Here is an 18526-nt window from a genome sequence, read left to right as displayed (position 1 = left end):
TCCGGATACATGCGCTGCAACCGGACATTTACAGAACGTCGGCGGCGATGGCGGACCGCTTTGAGATCCTCGAGGAGACGTCGCATGCGCCCGAGCGCAAGGCCGAGGCCGAGAGCAACCCGGCGCTGGAGAAGGCCATGGACGAGATGAGCCTCGATGCGAAGGACGTCAAGCTCGCCTCGGACGCCAAAGAAGAGGGCAACAGGTACGACGATGACAGCCAGAGCCAGCGCTGGGATCTCATGGCGCACGCAGCTTCTTCAAGGAAGGGCGGTACCTCGACGCGATCGACTGCTACTCCAAGGCACTGCGGCTGTGCCCTATTGGTACAGAGTACGCCTACAACCGCGTACGTTTGCGCGCATTATTGCCGTCTGTACCATGCATGCTTGTAGGCTGTCTACTCGAACAACCGCGCGGCCTGCTTGTTCCACTTGGTACGGATCCTCTTTCTTCCAGCTAAATCGACCTGCAACCTGCGATATAGGGTCGGCAAGAAGAAGCGATCGAGGATTGCACGGTCGCGATCGAGCTTTCGCCGAACTACGTCAAGGTAGCGACGTCGCCGCCGCCGATGTCGACACTGAGCACTGTTTCTGTAGGCGTTCCTGCGCCGCGCGCAGGCCTACGAGAAGCTCGACAAGCTGGAAGAGGCGCTAAAAGGTACTTGCACCTCCCAACGTTGCCCTACAGGTCTGCTATATTCGCTCTGTGTAGACGTCAAGAGCGTGCTTGAGATCGACCCGACGATTGCGTCGGCGCGCGACTCGGAGAAGCGCCTCAGCGCCCTCGTGACGGAGCGCCAAGAAAAGATGAAGGCCGAGATGCTCGAGAAGCTCAAGGGGTTTGGCAACACGATCCTCGGCAAGTTTGGGCTGAGCACGGACAACTTTCAAATGGTCCAGGACCCGGCCACCGGCTCGTACAACATCAACTTTACGCAAAACAAACAGCCATAAGCAGCACCCCTGCATCGTCAACCATTGTCTTTCATTCTCTTGTGTACCTGGTCTCTTCCCTGGTCACTCCACTTGTCTCGACGAGTTTTTCTTCTTCATGGCCACCTCCATGCACCAGCGCATGCCGTCGCTGTCATGTCGACCCTGCATGGTCATCCTGTGCGCAGAGAGAGGTGCTTGAGGAGTCATCGAAGCTATCGGCTGTTGACGTTGTTCGTCGAGTAGAGTCAGAGGCTGCGCAATGTGATCGTGGCTAAAAATGGAAATTCGAAGCGTTCGAGTTTTCAACGGCGACGCACTCAAGTCGCGATGACGGACGCGCGCAAGGAGATGCGCCAACGATGGACAACAGCGCTCTTCTCGCGCAAGCACGTGACGGTCCTCGCTCTGCGGCAGTCGGGCGAGGCCGCGCCGGCCGCTCGCCGCAGCCGGTGGTCCTGGCACCTTCTCTCGCCAATCGCTCGCTGGCTCTTGACGACGAAGCGCCGGTGGCCATCCTTGCACGCGTATGCATCCGTGCACCCACGGTCGCCCGACCCGGACCGTCTTTGCCCGACGCTGGACCGCAGTATCTATGCGATTCTCGAAGCCGCCGAGTGCGCCGACGACATGCGATAGGCGCGTTGTGCACTCTACCTACGCTTCTTATCTTCTTCTTATTGCATACTATATGCTACTACCTTAGTACGTTGTGTCGTAGTAGCGGTCGCCATAGTCGCCGAGGCCCGGAACAATGTACTTGGACTCGTTCAGCTCTTGGTCGACGGCCGCCGTGACGATTGTGACGTTCGGGTGCGCGGCAAAGATGGCTCGGATGCCTTCGGGGCACGCCACGACGTTGGCAAACACAATGTTGCTCTCTTCGACGCCGGCTTGGAGCACCGTCTACGCACACTTGGAATCGCAACACAAACGAGATGTCGTACCTGGATGGCCATGTTGGCGCTCCCGCCCGTCGCCAGCATCGGGTCTACGATAAGGACGCGGTCGTATGTGGCGATGCGCGGTGGCAGCTTGGTGTAGAAGAGAACCGGCGACTTCTCCACCGTGGTTTCGTTGCGCTGGATGAGGATCTTGCCGACGGCGAGGTTGGGCGAGCAGTGCAAGACAGCGTCGAGGAGGCTGTCGCCAGCGCGCACGATCGACACCACGCACACGTTGTTGTTGGGCCGCAGTCCGGAAAACTCGGCGCCCGTGGCGGTCCAGACGGTGCAGCGCTCGACGGCGCAGGCCGCGAGGGCTTCTTCCGCGAGTATCCTACGGCCCGCGCATTAGATGATACCGAGCTATAATGATTTGGTGGTGTGTACCGCATGAGGCGGTCGGCGTAGTGCTTGAATTGCGCGTGCGTCGAGCGCTTGTCGCGGAGCATGACGTGCAGCGACTTGATCGACTTCATGTGGAGCACATCCAGGTTCGGGTACATGGACTCGAGCGAGCTCGTGACTGTGCGCTGGCGCTTCTCCTTTTGCTTGACCAACTTGGCCTTGTTGGCGTTTGTCGGCGACGATGCGGTCAGCGGCTGCTTGATGCCGGTCTTGAGCTCCTTCTCGACGCGGATGATCCGGCCGCAGCCGACGTGCAGCAATTGCCGAATCTCGTTTTGGGAAAAGTCTTTCTCGAGCAGATCCTTGATCATGTCATCGGCCACGACAAACTCGGGGTCCTTGATGCTGCGGCTCAGCGCTTGAAACTTGATCTGGATCTCTTGCGCGAGCTCCTCGCTCCCAAGCTTCTCGACCGCCCGCCGGAGTGCGTTGGCGTTCTTCCCGGCCTGGTCCAGGCGCAGCTTGCGGTTCTTCTCGTCGGCCTTGAGCGCGTCAAAGCTCAGGAGGCTGTCGTCGCCGGCCTGCATTCCTATGGCACTCTCGGAAAGTGCAGCTGCGACCCGGCGCACCGGGACCAGCAACCCAATTCGGACTTTTGCCTCTTCAAATCGGTTTTTAGGACGAAAATAGGACGATACACCCGGAGTGCCAGTGCGCCATGCGTTGATTTCGGACTTTTCGTTGAAAGGGCACGCGACGACCCAAGTTGAACTTGACACGACCACATGGTGGCAACAACGTGGACATCATGCATGTTTAGTAGTAAATGGACTATATAACGCTAGATTGCACTAGAGGCATGCGGTGGAAGACGGCTTTGTGGCAGCTACGACTGAGCATGCGTGGTGGTCTCGGCCGAAACACTCGCCTGCGAGGTGGACTCGGTGAGCGCGGCGGCGGCATTTGGCTCGTCGCCGCTTTCATCGTCTGCGGCGACATGGACATCGCGCACGTCGACGGGGGCGGCCTTGACGCTCGCGAGCCGCGCAGCTGCCATCGTCGCGATCACGCTCACCTACGCCAGCATCAAACCACGAGTGCGTCGTCAGGTCGTACGCGGAAGCGCCGGTGCATGGCCTTGAGGTACGCGGTAAGGTTCAGCGAGCACTGGAGTGGAAGCGACGACAAGTCGTCCTTGGACAACCACGGGTGACCGAGTGCATCGGCCGCCGAGATGCGGGCTGCTGGGTCCTTTGTGAGCAGCTTCTGGACAAGATCTTTGGCTTCGTCCGAAATGTCGCGCCACACCTCCTACGCCATCCATGTAACACGAGAACGCGTTCAGCGGACGCTGTCCTACCCCGTCCATGTGGAACTCGCCGTGTCGGATCGCGGCCACAATGTTGCTAGCATGTTGCGTTAGCGGTGACGTGAGAGGCGTCGCCGCATACTCTTTGCCGTGGCGACCGTCCGGGTCGAACGGGTGGACCGCCGAGAGGATGATGTACAAAATGACACCAAGGCTCCACATGTCGCTCTTGCCGTCGTAGGTGGCGCTGCCGTCGTCGTCGTCGTCGAGAAGTTCCGGTGCGCAATACGCCCACGTCAGACCGCCTTTCGCCGCGAGCCGCTTGCTCTGCACGAACCCATGAGATATGATCCATGCAGAGTCGTAGCAACCGTAACGATCGCGGCCATGCTAAAGTCCGCCAGCTTGACATGGGCGCGGCCGGCGTGCTTGGACGTCAGGAGCAGATTCTCGGGCTTGAGATCCCTACACCCAATTCAGCTAGCGCCTGGAGGCGGCCATATCGCACCGGTGCACAATCCCCTTCTCGTGGAGGTACTGGAGCGCAGTCAAGATGTCGCGCACATACTGCTGCGCAATCGCTTCCGAGTACGCGCCGTCCTATAGATGTTGGTACTCGCACTTGTGACGTGGCAGCGTCGCACCCGAACGAGCATCTGAAAGAGCTCACCGCCGTCGGCGAGCTCCATGACGAGGCAGACATACTCCTCCTACGCGCGCAGTTGTCGTCGCCGACACATATAGCAAAAGACGATATACCGTCTCGTATGTCTCAAAGAGGCGAATGATGTTGGGGTGCGGGTCGAGCTGCTTCATGAGGCGCACTTGGGCCTCCCACGCGCTGCGATCCAGCGTTGTGCTGGCAAAGAGCAACTTGACGGCGACTTTCTCGCCGGTTGTCTTGTGCGTCGCCCGTAGCACCTTGGAGTGCGCGCCGCACCCGATGAGCCCGTTTTGCTCGAGCGTATACGCGTCTTCCATCGCGAGCGCGTGGCCACTGCAAGCGCCCATGGTGTCCAAAGGCCGAATGGGCGCCAGTTTCACGTAGGAACAATATGTGTCTTCTTTTTCGATTGGTTGCCATCTCCAAGGAAATATATCGTTCTGATTCCCTCCCCATGTCGAACGATGTCTCCCAAGCGGCGCTGGCGGCGCTCATCCGAGAGGACCACCACGCGCCATTGCCGCGCCGCGCGAGCCTCGCGCTGTCTGCGGATGGTAGCTGCGGCTCGACGCACAAGCTGCGCCACTGCAATCTCAGTGACGACGAGCTGACGCTGCCGATTGAAGAAGAGGTGCCTGCGACCGCAGAGGCAACCAACAAGATGATGCGTCGCCGTCGCCTCTCGTCACTCAAGGCAAGAGTCGCGCGCCCGAGCTTCCATGAGATGCAGCGCGTCTCGGGCGTTCTCAAGATTGACCCGAAGCTGCGGCTCGTGCCCTTCGACCGAAGCGCGCTCACCGAGTTCCAGACCCTCCTTCGCCCGTTTGAGGACGTCGCAACGACTACACCCGCCGTCGATTGCGTTCTCGCATCGTTGAACGACCTCCGCGAAACCATCATCTCGAGCATCTTTGATGAGCAAGACACGCTCAACAACTCGAGGCTGGCGCGCGAAATCTCTATTCAAGCTGTCGCCTTGTTTGTCAGCGGCATCGACGAGCTCGCGGCCGCAACGTCAACGGCAGGCGCCGCGCATCTGCGGGACATGGCCCGACGCCTCGGCGTCATTGACGCCTTCGTGCGCACGTACTTTATCAACGAGATCCACGAGCTCGAGCAGGTGGTCAATAGCCTCGAAGACTCGCTGGAGCAAGCGAACAAGAAGCTGGCGCAGCTCCAGACGGACGTCGCGTCGACCGACGACCGCCACAAGCGCAAACTCGCCGAGGTGCAATTCTTTTCGGTTGTCAACCAAGCGCGGGCGCGGGCCGCGTCGCCGGCGCTCGCGACAACGGTCGACTCCAAGTTTGAGGAAGCCCACCACGAGTTGCTCAAGGCGCACCACGCGCTCGAAACGACCCACGCCCGGCTCGAAACCTCGTACCAGACGCTGCTCGCGCAGCACGAGACAGCACGGCGCGACTTGGAGCAGGTGCACACAAACAAGTACTACTGTCGCATGCGCTTACATCAGGTGACTAGGCGCAGCGCAAGGTGTCGATCCTTACGCACGACGTCGAAGAGCTTTCACAGCCGCTGGCGCTCGACATCGAGCTCCAGCAGCTCCAAGCCGAGCTTCTCTGTGAGCGGCGGCGTGTGAAAGAGCTCGAGTTTGACATGGTGCAGACGCGTATGCGGCAGATCGATGCAACGCGCGCCAAAGTGACGCGGGCGTCGGTCGTGACGCGCATGCGGCGGGCTACCGACGTCGGCGTGCTCCCGACGACCCAAGAGATTGCGACCATGGCCGCCAACGTGCTCGAGTACGACAGCGACGAAGTCGACGAAGCCGACTTGCCCGACATTTCGTTCGAAACGCTCATGTCCAAGGACCCGGCCAAGCGGCTCTTGAGTATGCTCAACTACTCGCTGCCGCCGCCGCCGACGCCGCCGGTAGCGCTGCGCCAGATGCCCGACGCCAACCTCTTTGCCAGCGTCGCAACCGCTGTGTCCAAGCTCAAGTTGCACGCCCACGTCGAGGCAAGCGCCGTTCGAGCACTGGAGCAAAGCGCTGCGCCGTCCGACCTGGCCTTTGTGCGCCAGACGATTCGAGATATCTTTGAGCGCAAGCGGCTTCTGGACGAGTGCGCCTCGATCGCACACGAGCCGCGCGAGACGCTCGTCGAGGTCGTCGTTGGCTTCCACTTTGCCAGATTTTCAGAGCCTGCAATGGCGCAAAAGGTACTACTGTAGCAATCTATAAATAGACGTCGATGACGTGGCGGCATAGGAAGCGATTGCGTTTCTCGACTTGATCTACCGCCTCCGGTGCGTGTATGGGGACGTGCGCATGTTTGCCGAATTCCTCGACGGCGCCCACTCGGACGAAGTGCTCGACTTTTACGTCTGGCTCGTCCAGTCGATGGACCAGATCCCGATTGGCGCCGAGCTCGATTCGCGACCAGAAGTCCACCCCCACTACATTTCGAAATTCAAGGCGACGCTCCTCACGCGCACACTCTTTCGCACGCTGCGGTTCCGGACGTGTGGGTTTGCAAATCACTTGTCGCCAGCCACCACGTCGCTCCAGCGCCACCCGTCGCTTGATGCCATGTACGACTGCCAGCGGCTCTTTGAGCACACGACGGCGCGCGGACCCATCTACCTCGGCGAGTTCCACGACCTCCTCGATGCCTTTCGCGTGCATCTTCACGGCGAGGAATGCTACCCGCTCGATGTCTTTTTATACGCCCTTGTCCTTATGTACAAGAAGCAGAAAGACTGGTTCTTCGAGTCGGTCCGTCTCCTTTTCAACCAAGTGCACGACGAAGCGGTCGCGTTGGACACGCGGCAGAGAGCCCTCGAAGCGATCGAGTCGCGTCAAACCGAGGCAACCAAGGCGCGTCGCCGGGCCAACGAGGCCCCAAAACCTAGCAAAAAGGTTCGCAAACCAATCAAGCGCCGCCGGGGGGCGACCCCCGACGCCCGAAAAACCGCGGTGTTGACCACGATTCAGTTTGCCGTCGTGCTCGCTCGCCTCGATACGCACCTGTCGTTTGGCCAAATGACGGAAATGACAGTCAAGATCCTCTCGACGCGCCGCTTTTACTCGCATGGCATCACGTTCGAAGCCTTTGTGTACACGGCCACGTCCCTCGGGTGGTTCCGGCCCGACTTTGCGTCGTTGCCGGCGCCGTTTGCCGAGATTTCCATTTCAAATGACGAAAAGACGTCGGCCCAAGCCGCGCTGCAGTACGTCTGGGACACGCACGTCGCGAGTATCTACGTGGCGTGCGAAGGCGACTCGAACCCGTTTGTCGCCAAGCACGTCATGCAAATCAAGCAGCGGCTCGTGAAAGCACTGAGCGCCAACGACCACGCCGAGATGGACCCGCTTCTCGCCCTTACGCTGCTTCGGCACCTCATGCACGTGTGCTGGCGCGTTGGCGCGGCCCGCGGCTTTCGATCGCGCCACACCGAGTCGGGGAGCGGCGCTGGCGGCGACCACTTTTACATTGCCGAGCTCGCGCGGTCGGACGAGCTCATTCTGATTGCGAAAGGCATCTTGGCCATCCCGGATGCGGTCACGGGGCACCAGGTGTTCAACGCGGCGCTGTACACGGCGCCATCGTCGGATTTTATGATCAACTTTTCGCACATTGATCCGGCGCGGATCCGAGACCTCTTCCACGACCACTGCATCCACACCAACGAGTGCGTCGCGATCGACAGCGTGCTCCAGCGCTACGCGTGGCAGCTCAACGACGTGTACCGGTCGTACTCGCTCGTGTGCAACAACCTTAGCGGCATCACGCGCGGTGGATTTGAAGAGCTCATGCACGATCTCCGGCTCGGCTCGAGTCACTTTACGAACGTGCACATGTCGTTGATCTTTGCCGCGGTCGTGAGTCGACAGCCAGAGACCGACCGGCTCCTCGCGACGAGCTTTATTGAGCTCATGATCCGTCTCGCGGCCGAGAAGCACGCGGTGGAGCGGCCGTTCATTGATCGAAAGCAGTCCAAATTGCAGCTCGTGCAGCCGGAGCGGGTCGCGGTTGTGCTCGAAGACCTCTGTACACGGTACCTGTTGCCCAACATTTGCCAAAATCTCTCGATCACGTTCCGTCGGCAAGTCGCGGCGCCCGAGCTCCAGCGGCTCTTGAACCGACACCGCAACTTGCTCCGGCGGTTGTACTTGTATTATTGCCGCCAGGACATCGCTGACATGGAGGCGTGGAAGATGAACTTTGGCGAATTCGAGCGCTTCATTCAGGACTTTGGCTTGAACGACGCGGTCTTCTTCCCGTCGAGCATGAACCTCATCGTTTTCAACGCGTGCCAAGACGACTTGAACGAAGGCCAGTTCATCTACCAAGAGTTTGTCACAGCCATCATTGCCATCGCGCAGATGAAGGACTCCAACCCGTTCCTCAAGTGGCAGCGCAAGACGAGCAACTTTATTCAAACGCTCATCGACTACATCTCGCACCCGGACCGCGCCGTCAAGTTTCGACTCATTCTCTCGTAAGGTCGTGTAGCCTACGGCCCCCTCGACGACATGTGTGAAGACTGATTGACGGACTGGGTGCTTGAGTGAGTAACTGAGGGAGTGAAGGAGTGAAGGAGTGAGTCATGGCGTGAGTGAATGAGGGTTGAGGGACACGCCTTGGCGCGACCGTTGTCTTGTTAGGGGCGGGCGATTTGGTGCGCCAGGGTAGGGTTACATTGGGGCTAGGGTTTCGCCGACGCGACCCGTGTGCGCCAACAGGGTAAGCTCTCACGCGTGGCGTGCACGTGCCTGAAGAGCGTCTTTGCATCCTGCACTAGTTTCTTTGTCTTAAAGTCGACGTGCACCATGTTCGTGTGTGCTCGCCGCTTGCCAGGATTTGAACCGCCGACGGCTTGCCGCGCTGGTTCGGATTCGCGTCGAGCCTCACGGGTCGCACCCGTCGCCACCAGCGATGCGCAAACACGCCGTCGCTGGCAAGATTGAGAGCACGTTGGTCGTGATGGCCCAGACAAGGCAGACGACATACAAGGTCAAGGCGATGATCGCGGCGACGCGGCTCGACCCGCCATGGCGTCGAAGGGCTTGGGCTTCGGCCTTCTGGCGCGGCAAGAGAACCAAGGTCGCATTGCTCAAGAGGCGGATACTGTACATGATTACAAACGTGTAGGCGACTTGGCGACGCACGTACGGCGTGTCTTTTGCAATGTCATCTTGGAACGCGTCAAAGTACCCGTCGACCATCTTGGAAAGGCTCGATGCAAATGGCTGCGCGAGGTTCGAGACCGTCGTCAGAAGACCGTACGTCGTGCCTTCCAAGCCAACGTCGGCAACCTCCACCGCGGCATACGTGGCGACGACGAACCGAACGCCTTGGGGAATGTTGCCGAGGACGGGCGCACCGAGGTAAAACCACTGGTTGCGGACCACGTCAAAGATGGTGAGGAAGCTCACGGTCGCATCGAGGGCTACGACCGAGCACGTCGTGACGGCCATGAGGACGCGCCAATTGGCTTGCAAGAGATGTCGCTTCGTGTAGAAGAGCGCGAGTGTCATGAGCCCGAGCGAGATGACGTTGAAGATGGCGGCGTTCAGTGGCTGAACGCGCGCCCAGTCGCGCTGGACGACGAGCGACGGGACGGCCTCGAAATCAAACAGCATGGCGTTCAGGAACGAAAAGGCCATGAGCTGCCAGATCGCGCGGGTCTGCGCGAGCCGCCACAGGTCCCTCGAGCGAGCGCCAAACGCCAGAGGTGGTGATGGCGTCTCGGCGGGGAAGCAGAGGAGCGCGCCGCTGAGCCCGAGCAGCGTCGCGAAGCTCGTGAGCGCCATGAGGTTGTTGAACGAGAGGCCCCAGTTGAAGCTACCGCCGTACGACGGACCGTTGAGCGAGAGACCAGCGATCGCCGATGCCAACGTCTGAAACGCGTAGCGCACCTAATGGTGTTGTTGTGTTTGAGTTTGTACCGATGGAGGATGGCGAGACCGTGTAGATGGTGGTCTGCGTGCGGCCGCGAACAGCCTCTTCTTCGCGCTGCGCGCACTCGACGACGACCGCGTCGCACGCCACGTCGGCCATGACGTACCCAAAGCTCGCCAGCATCATGAGGAGGATGTACGTAATGCCTTCGCCGGATGCATGGGCGTTCAAGACGACCCGCAACGATGCGGTCGTTGTGCGCTGGATCTCGCCTGGCGCGTAGTACGGCGAGTGGACTGGCGTTGCCGCCATGAGCAAGAGGAAGAGCAGGCAGAGGCTCCAGCCGAGCACGATGTACGGCTGGCGTCGCCGACCGCGGATCGGAAGGCTATCCGACGTGACGCCAAGGAGCATCTTGAACGACCAGGGCAGCGCGATGAGCGCCGCCGCGCCGGCCACCTGGAAGCCGTCCATGTTGAGGTACATGTTGAGGAATGGGTAGATCGTGCTGGGAAACGTGCCATGGACGAGGCCGACGGCGGCGTAGTTCATGAGCAAGCCGATGTTCTCGCGTGCGTACAGGTCGATAGGTCCGCCGAGGCGCAGCGCGGTCGTCGGGCCTTCGTCAAGGTCCTTCGTCTTCGCGGGTGGTTCGCAGCTTGCGACGTCGAGCACGGCTTCTTCTTGCAGCTGGAGCGCAGGTAGTCCGCCATGCAGCATCTTGCTGCTGCGACCGCAGCGGATTGTAATGGCAGAGAGTGATGATGGCGCCAGGATCGGGGGTGTTATATAAGTATTTCGAATGGACTCGCTTTTTATATCTTTCGTTCCGCAGATGGCCAGCATGGAACGATACCCGAAGCATACAGCTCTCGAGTACAAGTGCCTACTAGTAGTAGGCAAAGCCACCACTAGCATGGTGAGGCTGCACGTGTTGATTCGAGCCTGCAAGTCGTGGTGCAACACCAAGGCGTTGATCACCGATAACACTAATAGTATCCTATACCGTAACACCATTTTCAAACCAACCCATATGTTATTACATGTCAGTCTCCGATATGCATGTACCATACGCTGTATTTGCATGCGAATGTTTTATCTTTATAATAATATATAGAAATATGCAAAATAAACTCACCACGGCGCGATCCACGAGCCGGAACGTTGTCAGATTGCCTCAGCGAACGTTGGCCAGTTTGGAAGCCCGCGCCACGTAGCCATGGACGCGATGACCGCCACCGAGGTCCGCCACCGCCCGGCGCATGAGCTCGCGGACGACGAAGAAGAGGCCCTCATGCTGGATACCTCTTTATCCGACATGCGCGAGGTCGACGGCGCCGAGACAAAGGCGCTGCTGCCCTCGCCGCTCTGCAGCGTCGCCGACACGGACGCCACCTTTGACGAGAGCTCGGACGACGACGATAGCGCGCTCGAGGCCGGTGCGATCCAAGCCGACGCGCTCCGCAAGGGCGGGTCGCCCAACCTGTACGCGCGCGAGAACATTGGGCTGCTCCTCAACTACGCTTGCGTCGGCTTGGTGCTCGGCATCTTTCCCAGCACCATCTACCCGTTCATGAGCTTGTACCTCAACATGGACGGGTACCAATCGACGGCCGCGACGGTGCTTGTCGGTCTACCGTGGTCGTTCAAGATGGTGATTGGGGTCATTTCGGACTCGTTTCCGATTCGCGGGTACCGTCGGCGGCCCTACATTCTCTTTGGCTGGAGTCTCTGCGTGCTCTTTCTCTTGATCATGGCCGTGCTGCCCGTCGGCGCGCCGTACTATGTGCCCGGCGAGCTCCAGCGCACGACGAATGCGAGCGCCCGCCTCGTCCTCAACAAGAACGCGCCAAACGAAGGCGCCAAGTACATCCTCCTCATGATGCTCGCGAGCTTTGGCTATGTGATTGCCGACGTGGCGTGTGACGCAGTCGTCGTCGAATTCGCCCAGCGCGAGGCGGCGGCTGTCCGGGGCACGACGCAGACCACTGTGTACATGGTGCGGTACGCGACGACGACGATGGCGTCGGCGGTCGTCGGCTTTTGCTTCAACGGGCGCGCCTACGGCGGCAGCTTCAACTGGTCGCTCTCGTTCAACCACATGATGCTACTCGCAGCGTGCGGCGCCGCGCTGGGTCTCCCCGCGACGCTGTTTTTCCCCAAGGAAGACAAGGTCGTGGGCGAGCCGTTTTTCGGTCGCTGCAAGACCATGTGGCTCCTCGCGCAGAAGCGCGCGATCTGGCAGATCATGGCATTTTCGTTTTTCAACGCGCTGCTCTTTGACTTTGAAGCGACGCCGTCGAACGTGGTCCAGCGCGACTGGGCGCGGGTCCAGCCGCTCAACAGCGCCGCATTCGTCGTCCTTGCAAACGCACTTTTGACGCTGTCGCTCTACTTGACGAAAACGTACTTTCTGCACGTCGGCTGGCGCCTCCTCATTCTCGTGACGACGGTCACCATGGTGCTCCTCGATGCGACCGTGAGCTTCCTCACCATCTTTGACGTGGTCCGCAACCAGTGGTTTTACCTCGGCGCGCCGGTCCTCGGCAACATTCCCCAAGGCGTTCGGTTCGTCGTCTCGGGCTACGTGACCGTCGAAGTCGCCGAAGTCGGCTTTGAGGGCACGACGTACGGTCTCCTGACGACGGTCTCGAACCTCGCGCAACCATTTGCATCGAGCTTATCTAAAATGGTCGACGGGTACTTTGACGCGTTCCAAGACGACATTGCCAAGGACACGCCGTACGTGCGTCGCCAAGTCGCCTACACGTTTGTGATCATGTACAGTATCCGCCTCTTGAGCAATGCGACCTTGGTTCTCTTGCCGCGCCAGAAGGCCGAAGCCCAAGCCCTTCGACGCCAGGGCGGGTCGAGCCGCGTCGCCGCGATCATCGCCTTTTCGACAGCGTTTCTATGTCTTGCATGGTCCATCTTGACCAACCTCTTGTCGATATTCGAGTCGACAGCGTGCCTCCGTATCGCTGGCGGCAAGGGCTGTGCCGCCTAGCCCATCCTCTTAGTTGGCCTTAATAACCACCTTGTCCATCGTTTTTGTCGTATCTCTCGAGGCATACGTCTTGCTACTGCAGGCAGCTACCTCTGTGCAAGGCGTCGCGCGGCCTGTCGGCGGCCAACCTCGTCGTCGCGCGTCGTCGCGGCCGGTCGTCGGTGCCTGCTTCGCCGGATCGCACGTGTCGGATGACGGGCCAATCAGCGGCGGCCGTGGCGCCGAATACAATTATGGCATTTCATCTTGCGTAATGTATGCTAAATTGATTCTCAGATTATTAATTCGAGCAAGCACGGTCCCATTACACAAGAGGTCGGATGGGGAACGCAGCGCCCCGCGCGGTCCCGGCGAACGCGAGCCAGCTGGACACGGCGTCGCAATGCCGGACGCTCCTCATGGAGTACAAGTTCCCGAGCAGCACGATGAACCTCGTCTTCAGCAACCTCCTCGGCGACGGCAAGTTCCTCAAGACGGTCCAGTGCAAGTGCGAAGAGGGCGTCGTCGTCGTCAAGCTCTACCGGCGCTACGACACGTCCGAGTCGCTCGAGGCCGCGCGCGTCCAGCTCGCGCAGCTGCAAGCGGCCTTTGGCGTCATGGAGGCGACGCCCAACATCGTGCCCTACGCCCACTTTCAGCTCAGCACCAAAGTCAACGCGGCCTTCCTCGTGCGGCAGTACTTTGTCGCGAACCTCTACGACCGCATCTGCACGCGGCCGTTCCTTTGCGACATTGAGAAGAAGTGGATCACGTTCCAGCTGCTCAAGGCGCTCGAGCAGTGCCACTCGCGCGGGATCTGCCACGGCGACATCAAGCAAGAAAACGTCATGGTCACGAGCTGGAACTGGATCTTCCTCACCGACTTTGCGCCGTTCAAGCCCACGTACATGCCCGAGGACGACCCTGCCGAGTACTACTACTACTTTTGTGCAAGCGACGCCTCCCGCCGGTCGTGCTCGGTCGCACCCGAGCGCTTCTACGGCTCGCATCGGGACGTGCTCTCGCGCCTCGCCGACAGCGACATTAGCGTCGAAGAGTTTGACAAGCACGTCAACATGGCCCGCGCGACGCCGTCCATGCCGTCGACGCCGTCCTCGACCGCGACGCCCAAAGGCACCCTCCACGAGTCCATGGACATCTTTGCCACCGGGTGCGTGATCGCCGAGCTCTTCAATGGCGGCAAGCCGCTCTTGACCTCCCGACGCTTCTGCGCTATCGCACCGGGGACGTGACGGCGCTCGCAACGATCCGCAAGCTCCAAGAGACCGACCCGGCCCTCGCCGAGATGCTGCGGCACATGCTGCAGCGCGACCCGCGCCAGCGCTCGTCCGCGGCCGCGTACCGCCTCCAGTACACGCAGTCGATCTTTCCCGCGTACTTTGACGCGTTCCTCTTTCGCTTCATGTCGCTCGTGCTCTCGCGGGGTGGGAAGCTGCCGGACGCCCGGATCCGGCTCGTGTGCAAGTACTATGGGCGCATCGTGCGCGAGCTCGTCGGCGTCGACGACAAGGAGGGCGAGGCCTTCTTCACGCACCGCCTCAAGGAAGGGTACGGGTCGGACCGGTCGCATTTCACCGACGACGTGGCCCAGCGCATGTACAGCGAGATGGAGCACCCGCTGGACGGCATGCCGCCGCCTCTCGACGCGTCGGACGATGTGGCCGAGACGCTCTTGTCGACGCAAGCCAAGTTTAGCGTGTACGCCAAGCGCAAGCATGAGACGCTCAAGCGCATGAAGAAGGCATCGGTCAAGCCCAGTGCTTCGATCCGCGAAGAAGACCCGATGCACGTCGTCGACGACGGCGACGTGCTGCCGGCGTCGGACGTCTCGACGCGGCCGCCGCACTTGCCCGCACCAGAATGGCATTATGATCATCCTCTCGCTGCTCTGCTCGAGCGTCCGGCACTGCGGCGTGCCCCAGTCCAAGCTCACGGCGCTGCAGCTCATCACACGACTCGGCGCCTTTGCCGACGACGAAGTCCGGCTCCAGCGGCTCGTGCCGTTCGTCATGGAAGTCCTCGACGATGCGTGTGCAGCGGTCCGCGCCGAAGCCATCCGCTGCGTCTCGTCGCTCCTCTCGCTCGTCAAAATCTTTCCACTGTCGGACGCAGCGATCTTCCCGCAGTACATTTTGCCGGCGCTGCAGCACTTTCCGTCGGACGCCGAGGAAATGGTCCGCATCGCGTTTGCCGAGTGCCTTCCGTCGCTCGCCGAGTCGGCGCGGCGCTTCCTCGAGATCTCGTGCACGCTCAAGATGCGGGCGCTGCATGCGACGTCGACGAGCACGTCGCTCGAGACGACGGCGCGGCAGACCAAGAGCAAAACCACCAAAGACGGCAAGAACGGCGACGCCACCTTCTCGACGTTTGACGACGAACTCAACCGGCTCCATCTGCTCGTGTCCCGCTTTGTGATTCAGATTGCGGCGCCCGACCAAAAGGCCAGTTCGAGCCTCGTCAAGCGCGCGCTCTTGCATGATATCACCCGGCTGTGCATCTTTTTTGGCCGCGAGCGGACGCTGGACGTGGTCTTGCCGCAGCTCATTACGTTTCTCAACGACCGCGACTGGGAGCTCCGCGCGACGTTTTCGAGTTTATCACGGGCGTGTGCTCGTTTGTCGGCCACGTCTCGGTCGAGTTGTACATTCTGCCGTGCATTGAGCAAGCGCTCATCGACATTCAAGAGCTCGTGATTGCCCGCGCGCTCCTCTGCCTCGCGAACCTCTGCGCGCTCGACATGTTTCAGCGCACGGCGCTGCTCGAGAAGGCCAAGCTCACGGCGCCACTGCTCTTGCATCCTGGCTGGTGGGTGCGCAGCGCGATCCTCAAGCTGCTCGCGGCGATCGCCAAAGAGATGGACGTCGTCGACCGGAATGTGTTTTTGCTGCCGCTCGTGCACCCGTACTTGCGCAAGAAGGTGCGCCTTTGCAAGGACGACGACGTTGCGATCGTCTTGCGGGACGCGCTCCGACCGCACGTCTCGCGCGAAGCCTTTGACGCGGCGCTCATGGCCCGCAACGGCCCGCACCTCTTGCTGCCTGCGGGCGACGACGCGTATGTCGACGACGACGAGACGATGAGCCGGGCCGAGAGCGGCGACGAGAGCTTCCATCTCGAGAGCTCGACGCCGGCGCGCCGCATGAAATTCAACAGCGAAGACTCGCTGGACGGCTCCAGCACCTTGCACGACTTGAAAAAGTCGACGAGCGCCCAAGCGATTGCGCGCTACGAACGCTACTACGTCGGGTCGAGTGCCCACGACGAGGGCGTCCGGCTGGCGCTCATGCACCAGTACATTGCGATGGCGTCCATGCACATGCGCAGCAAGATCCAGCTCACGAATTCCGAGCAAGTCGCGCGCTACAACGGGTCGGACGCGCCGTTCGTCCCGTTTACACGCAAGATTCCGAAATCGTCGCTGCATTCGCTGCGCGTGCCGAGCATGAAGGTGGCGCTGACCGTGCCGCTGCCGCTCAAGCCGTTTAGCGCCGTCTTGAAGCAAAGCTCCAAGAAGGACCGCGAGGCCGGCCTCATCAAGTGGGAGAGCATGCCGCTCGCGCACATCATCCGACTCTACGGTCTCCAGACGGGCAGCCTCGCGACGGACGCCTACCAAAGCGTGTACGACGAGTCGGCGACGCGCGCCAAGGTGCTGCAACACGACCACGTGCACGACCCGGCCCTCTTTCACTCGCACAAGCTCCTCGCGCGGCTGACCGCGCTCGACATTCCGCCGCTGCCACTCGACATGGGCCCGCTCCGCACGAACGAAGGCGCTGTCTACTCGCATGCGATGACGACGGCCACGCCCGCGTCGCTGCCGGTGACTACGGCGCTGCCCGCGAGTGCGCCGCCGACACCGTCGTCGACACCGTCGTCGTTGCCACCGACGCCGTCGTCGGCCTTGGGGACGCCGTCGTCGGCGATTGGGCCGATTGTGCCATCGGCCGCGTCGAATGCCGCCGAGATGTTTCGCAATTGGCGGCCGCGCGAAAGTGTCTTGGCGGCCGAGCTCACCGAGCACACGGGGCCCGTGCACCGTCTCGGCGTCGCGCAAGACAGTTCGTTTTTGGCGTCGGCGTCGAGCGACGGCACCGTCAAGCTCTGGTCGGTGCGCAGCCTCGCCCACAGCATCAACCAAGGCAGCCGCGGCACGTACGACGCGCAAGGGGGCGTGCTCACCGACATGGTCGTGTGTGAAAACTCGCACTCGCTCGCGACGAGCTCCAGCAACGGAAGCGTCCACGTCGTCCGCGTCGAGCGCATGAGCTCGACCGGCGCGCTTCTGACCGTGCCGCTTCGCGACATGCACGTGCCGAACGACGCGGTCGTCGTGCTCGACTATATGAACAACGTGACCGAGTCCCTCTTGGTGTACGGCACGCGGAGTGGCGCGATCTACGGGTAGTCGCATTGTCGCTATCTATCTTGTTTTCTCATTTGCGTGTCCACTAGGTGGGACTTGCGCTTCCGTCGCCAGGCGTGGAAGCTTCAAGTGAGCGTCGAGCTCGGCCACATGACGTGCATCACCCACTCGTCCGGTGCGTGCGCGTTGTCTTATATCCATCTGATGCGTGGTGCAGATGCGACGTGGCTCGCCGTCGGCACGAGCCGCGGGTACATTTGCCTCTGGGATCTGCGCTACCATTTGCTCATTCGCGTGTGGCGCCACTCGTCCTTTCACGCGATCCAGCGCCTCGAGCCGTGCTACGTGGTGGCCAGCCGACCGGACGCCGCGCGCAACTCGCCGCTCGTGTACGTGGCCGCCGGCGACGCGGAGGTCGCAGTCTTTGACTTGAGCATTGGCGCGTGCCGCGGCGTCTTTCGCACGCTGCACACGCAAGTGCAGCTCTCGGAGGCCGACGCGTGTCCGACGCTGCACCACGTGCAAGTGCCGAGCCGGAGCAAAGACGTGCTCGCGAGCGTCCTCGGGCCGCAGAACTTTACGCAGGCGCTCGACGAGATTGCGGCGACGACGACGACCGAGGAGCCGACCGTGCGAGCGATCGTGACGCCGTCCGAGTACTCGCTTCTCACGGCCGGCGAGGACCGACGCATTCGGTTCTGGGACCTCCGCAACCCGAAAAAGTCGCTGACGGTCTGCGGCGGCGACGCCTCGTCCTTCTACGACAGCCAGGACGCTCCTTCCGGGTGGTGGAAGCTCAAGGGCGACGAAAGGTCACGAAAGCCGAGCTCGTTTGGAGCAAGATGGACCCGCCGACGATCCATCTGTGTCAAGACGCGTCGTCGTACTTTGGTGACAGCACGGCCGACGGGGTCGCGCCCAACCCGGCGCTCGAGCGGCGCGGCCCGATCCCGCCGTCGCCGGCGCACAACGACTGCATTTTGGACCTCAAGCTCGTCGACGTCAACGGCCCAATGGTCGTCTCGAGCGCGCGGGACGGCGTCGTCAAGGTGTGGCGATAAGTTATATACATGGAAAATGCATCAT

The 18526-nt window shown here is 61.2% G+C and overlaps 7 protein-coding genes across 7 annotated transcripts; 4 read left to right on the top strand and 3 right to left on the bottom strand.

The window, feature by feature from the left end:
- Positions 1 to 47: 47 nt before the first annotated feature.
- On the top strand, positions 48 to 959 carry SPRG_04933 (hypothetical protein; the record flags this gene model as incomplete). The annotated part of the gene is made up of 6 exons (XM_012344071.1): positions 48 to 205; positions 256 to 349; positions 396 to 437; positions 488 to 553; positions 603 to 663; positions 718 to 959. 6 exons carry the CDS (start codon positions 48 to 50, stop codon positions 957 to 959), a joined length of 663 nt encoding a protein of 220 aa, XP_012199461.1.
- A 681-nt stretch (positions 960 to 1640) lies between these two features.
- On the bottom strand, positions 1641 to 2859 carry SPRG_04932 (hypothetical protein; the record flags this gene model as incomplete). The annotated part of the gene is made up of 3 exons (XM_012344070.1): positions 2270 to 2859; positions 1886 to 2216; positions 1641 to 1844 (listed from the first exon to the last, which is right to left on the bottom strand). Exons 1-3 carry the CDS (start codon positions 2812 to 2814, stop codon positions 1641 to 1643), a joined length of 1080 nt encoding a protein of 359 aa, XP_012199460.1. The 5' UTR covers positions 2815 to 2859.
- A 254-nt stretch (positions 2860 to 3113) lies between these two features.
- On the bottom strand, positions 3114 to 4547 carry SPRG_19733 (CAMK protein kinase; the record flags this gene model as incomplete). The annotated part of the gene is made up of 8 exons (XM_012344162.1): positions 3114 to 3302; positions 3344 to 3538; positions 3588 to 3633; positions 3679 to 3863; positions 3908 to 4001; positions 4045 to 4136; positions 4181 to 4246; positions 4296 to 4547. 8 exons carry the CDS (start codon positions 4545 to 4547, stop codon positions 3114 to 3116), a joined length of 1119 nt encoding a protein of 372 aa, XP_012199552.1.
- A 107-nt stretch (positions 4548 to 4654) lies between these two features.
- Positions 4655 to 8668, top strand: SPRG_19732 (hypothetical protein; the record flags this gene model as incomplete). The annotated part of the gene is made up of 3 exons (XM_012344161.1): positions 4655 to 5632; positions 5683 to 6381; positions 6431 to 8668. The coding sequence occupies 3 exons, from the start codon at positions 4655 to 4657 to the stop codon at positions 8666 to 8668; spliced, it is 3915 nt and encodes a 1304-aa protein (XP_012199551.1).
- A 405-nt stretch (positions 8669 to 9073) lies between these two features.
- SPRG_19731 (hypothetical protein) lies at positions 9074 to 10787 on the bottom strand (the record flags this gene model as incomplete). The annotated part of the gene is made up of 2 exons (XM_012344160.1): positions 9074 to 10084; positions 10134 to 10787. 2 exons carry the CDS (start codon positions 10785 to 10787, stop codon positions 9074 to 9076), a joined length of 1665 nt encoding a protein of 554 aa, XP_012199550.1.
- A 508-nt stretch (positions 10788 to 11295) lies between these two features.
- On the top strand, positions 11296 to 13074 carry SPRG_19730 (hypothetical protein; the record flags this gene model as incomplete). Its single annotated transcript, XM_012344159.1, has 1 exon — positions 11296 to 13074. The coding sequence occupies one exon, from the start codon at positions 11296 to 11298 to the stop codon at positions 13072 to 13074; it is 1779 nt and encodes a 592-aa protein (XP_012199549.1).
- A 311-nt stretch (positions 13075 to 13385) lies between these two features.
- SPRG_04931 (hypothetical protein) lies at positions 13386 to 18501 on the top strand (the record flags this gene model as incomplete). Its single annotated transcript, XM_012344069.1, has 6 exons — positions 13386 to 14899; positions 14934 to 15714; positions 15741 to 17478; positions 17530 to 17615; positions 17658 to 18252; positions 18279 to 18501. The coding sequence occupies exons 1-6, from the start codon at positions 14360 to 14362 to the stop codon at positions 18499 to 18501; spliced, it is 3963 nt and encodes a 1320-aa protein (XP_012199459.1). The 5' UTR covers positions 13386 to 14359.
- Between the last annotated feature and the right edge of the window lie 25 nt (positions 18502 to 18526).

Source organism: Saprolegnia parasitica (assembly GCF_000151545.1).
Source record: "Saprolegnia parasitica CBS 223.65 unplaced genomic scaffold supercont2.16, whole genome shotgun sequence".
Classification (NCBI taxonomy): domain Eukaryota; phylum Oomycota; class Saprolegniomycetes; order Saprolegniales; family Saprolegniaceae; genus Saprolegnia; species Saprolegnia parasitica.
This window is presented reverse-complemented; position numbering and strand designations above follow the sequence as displayed.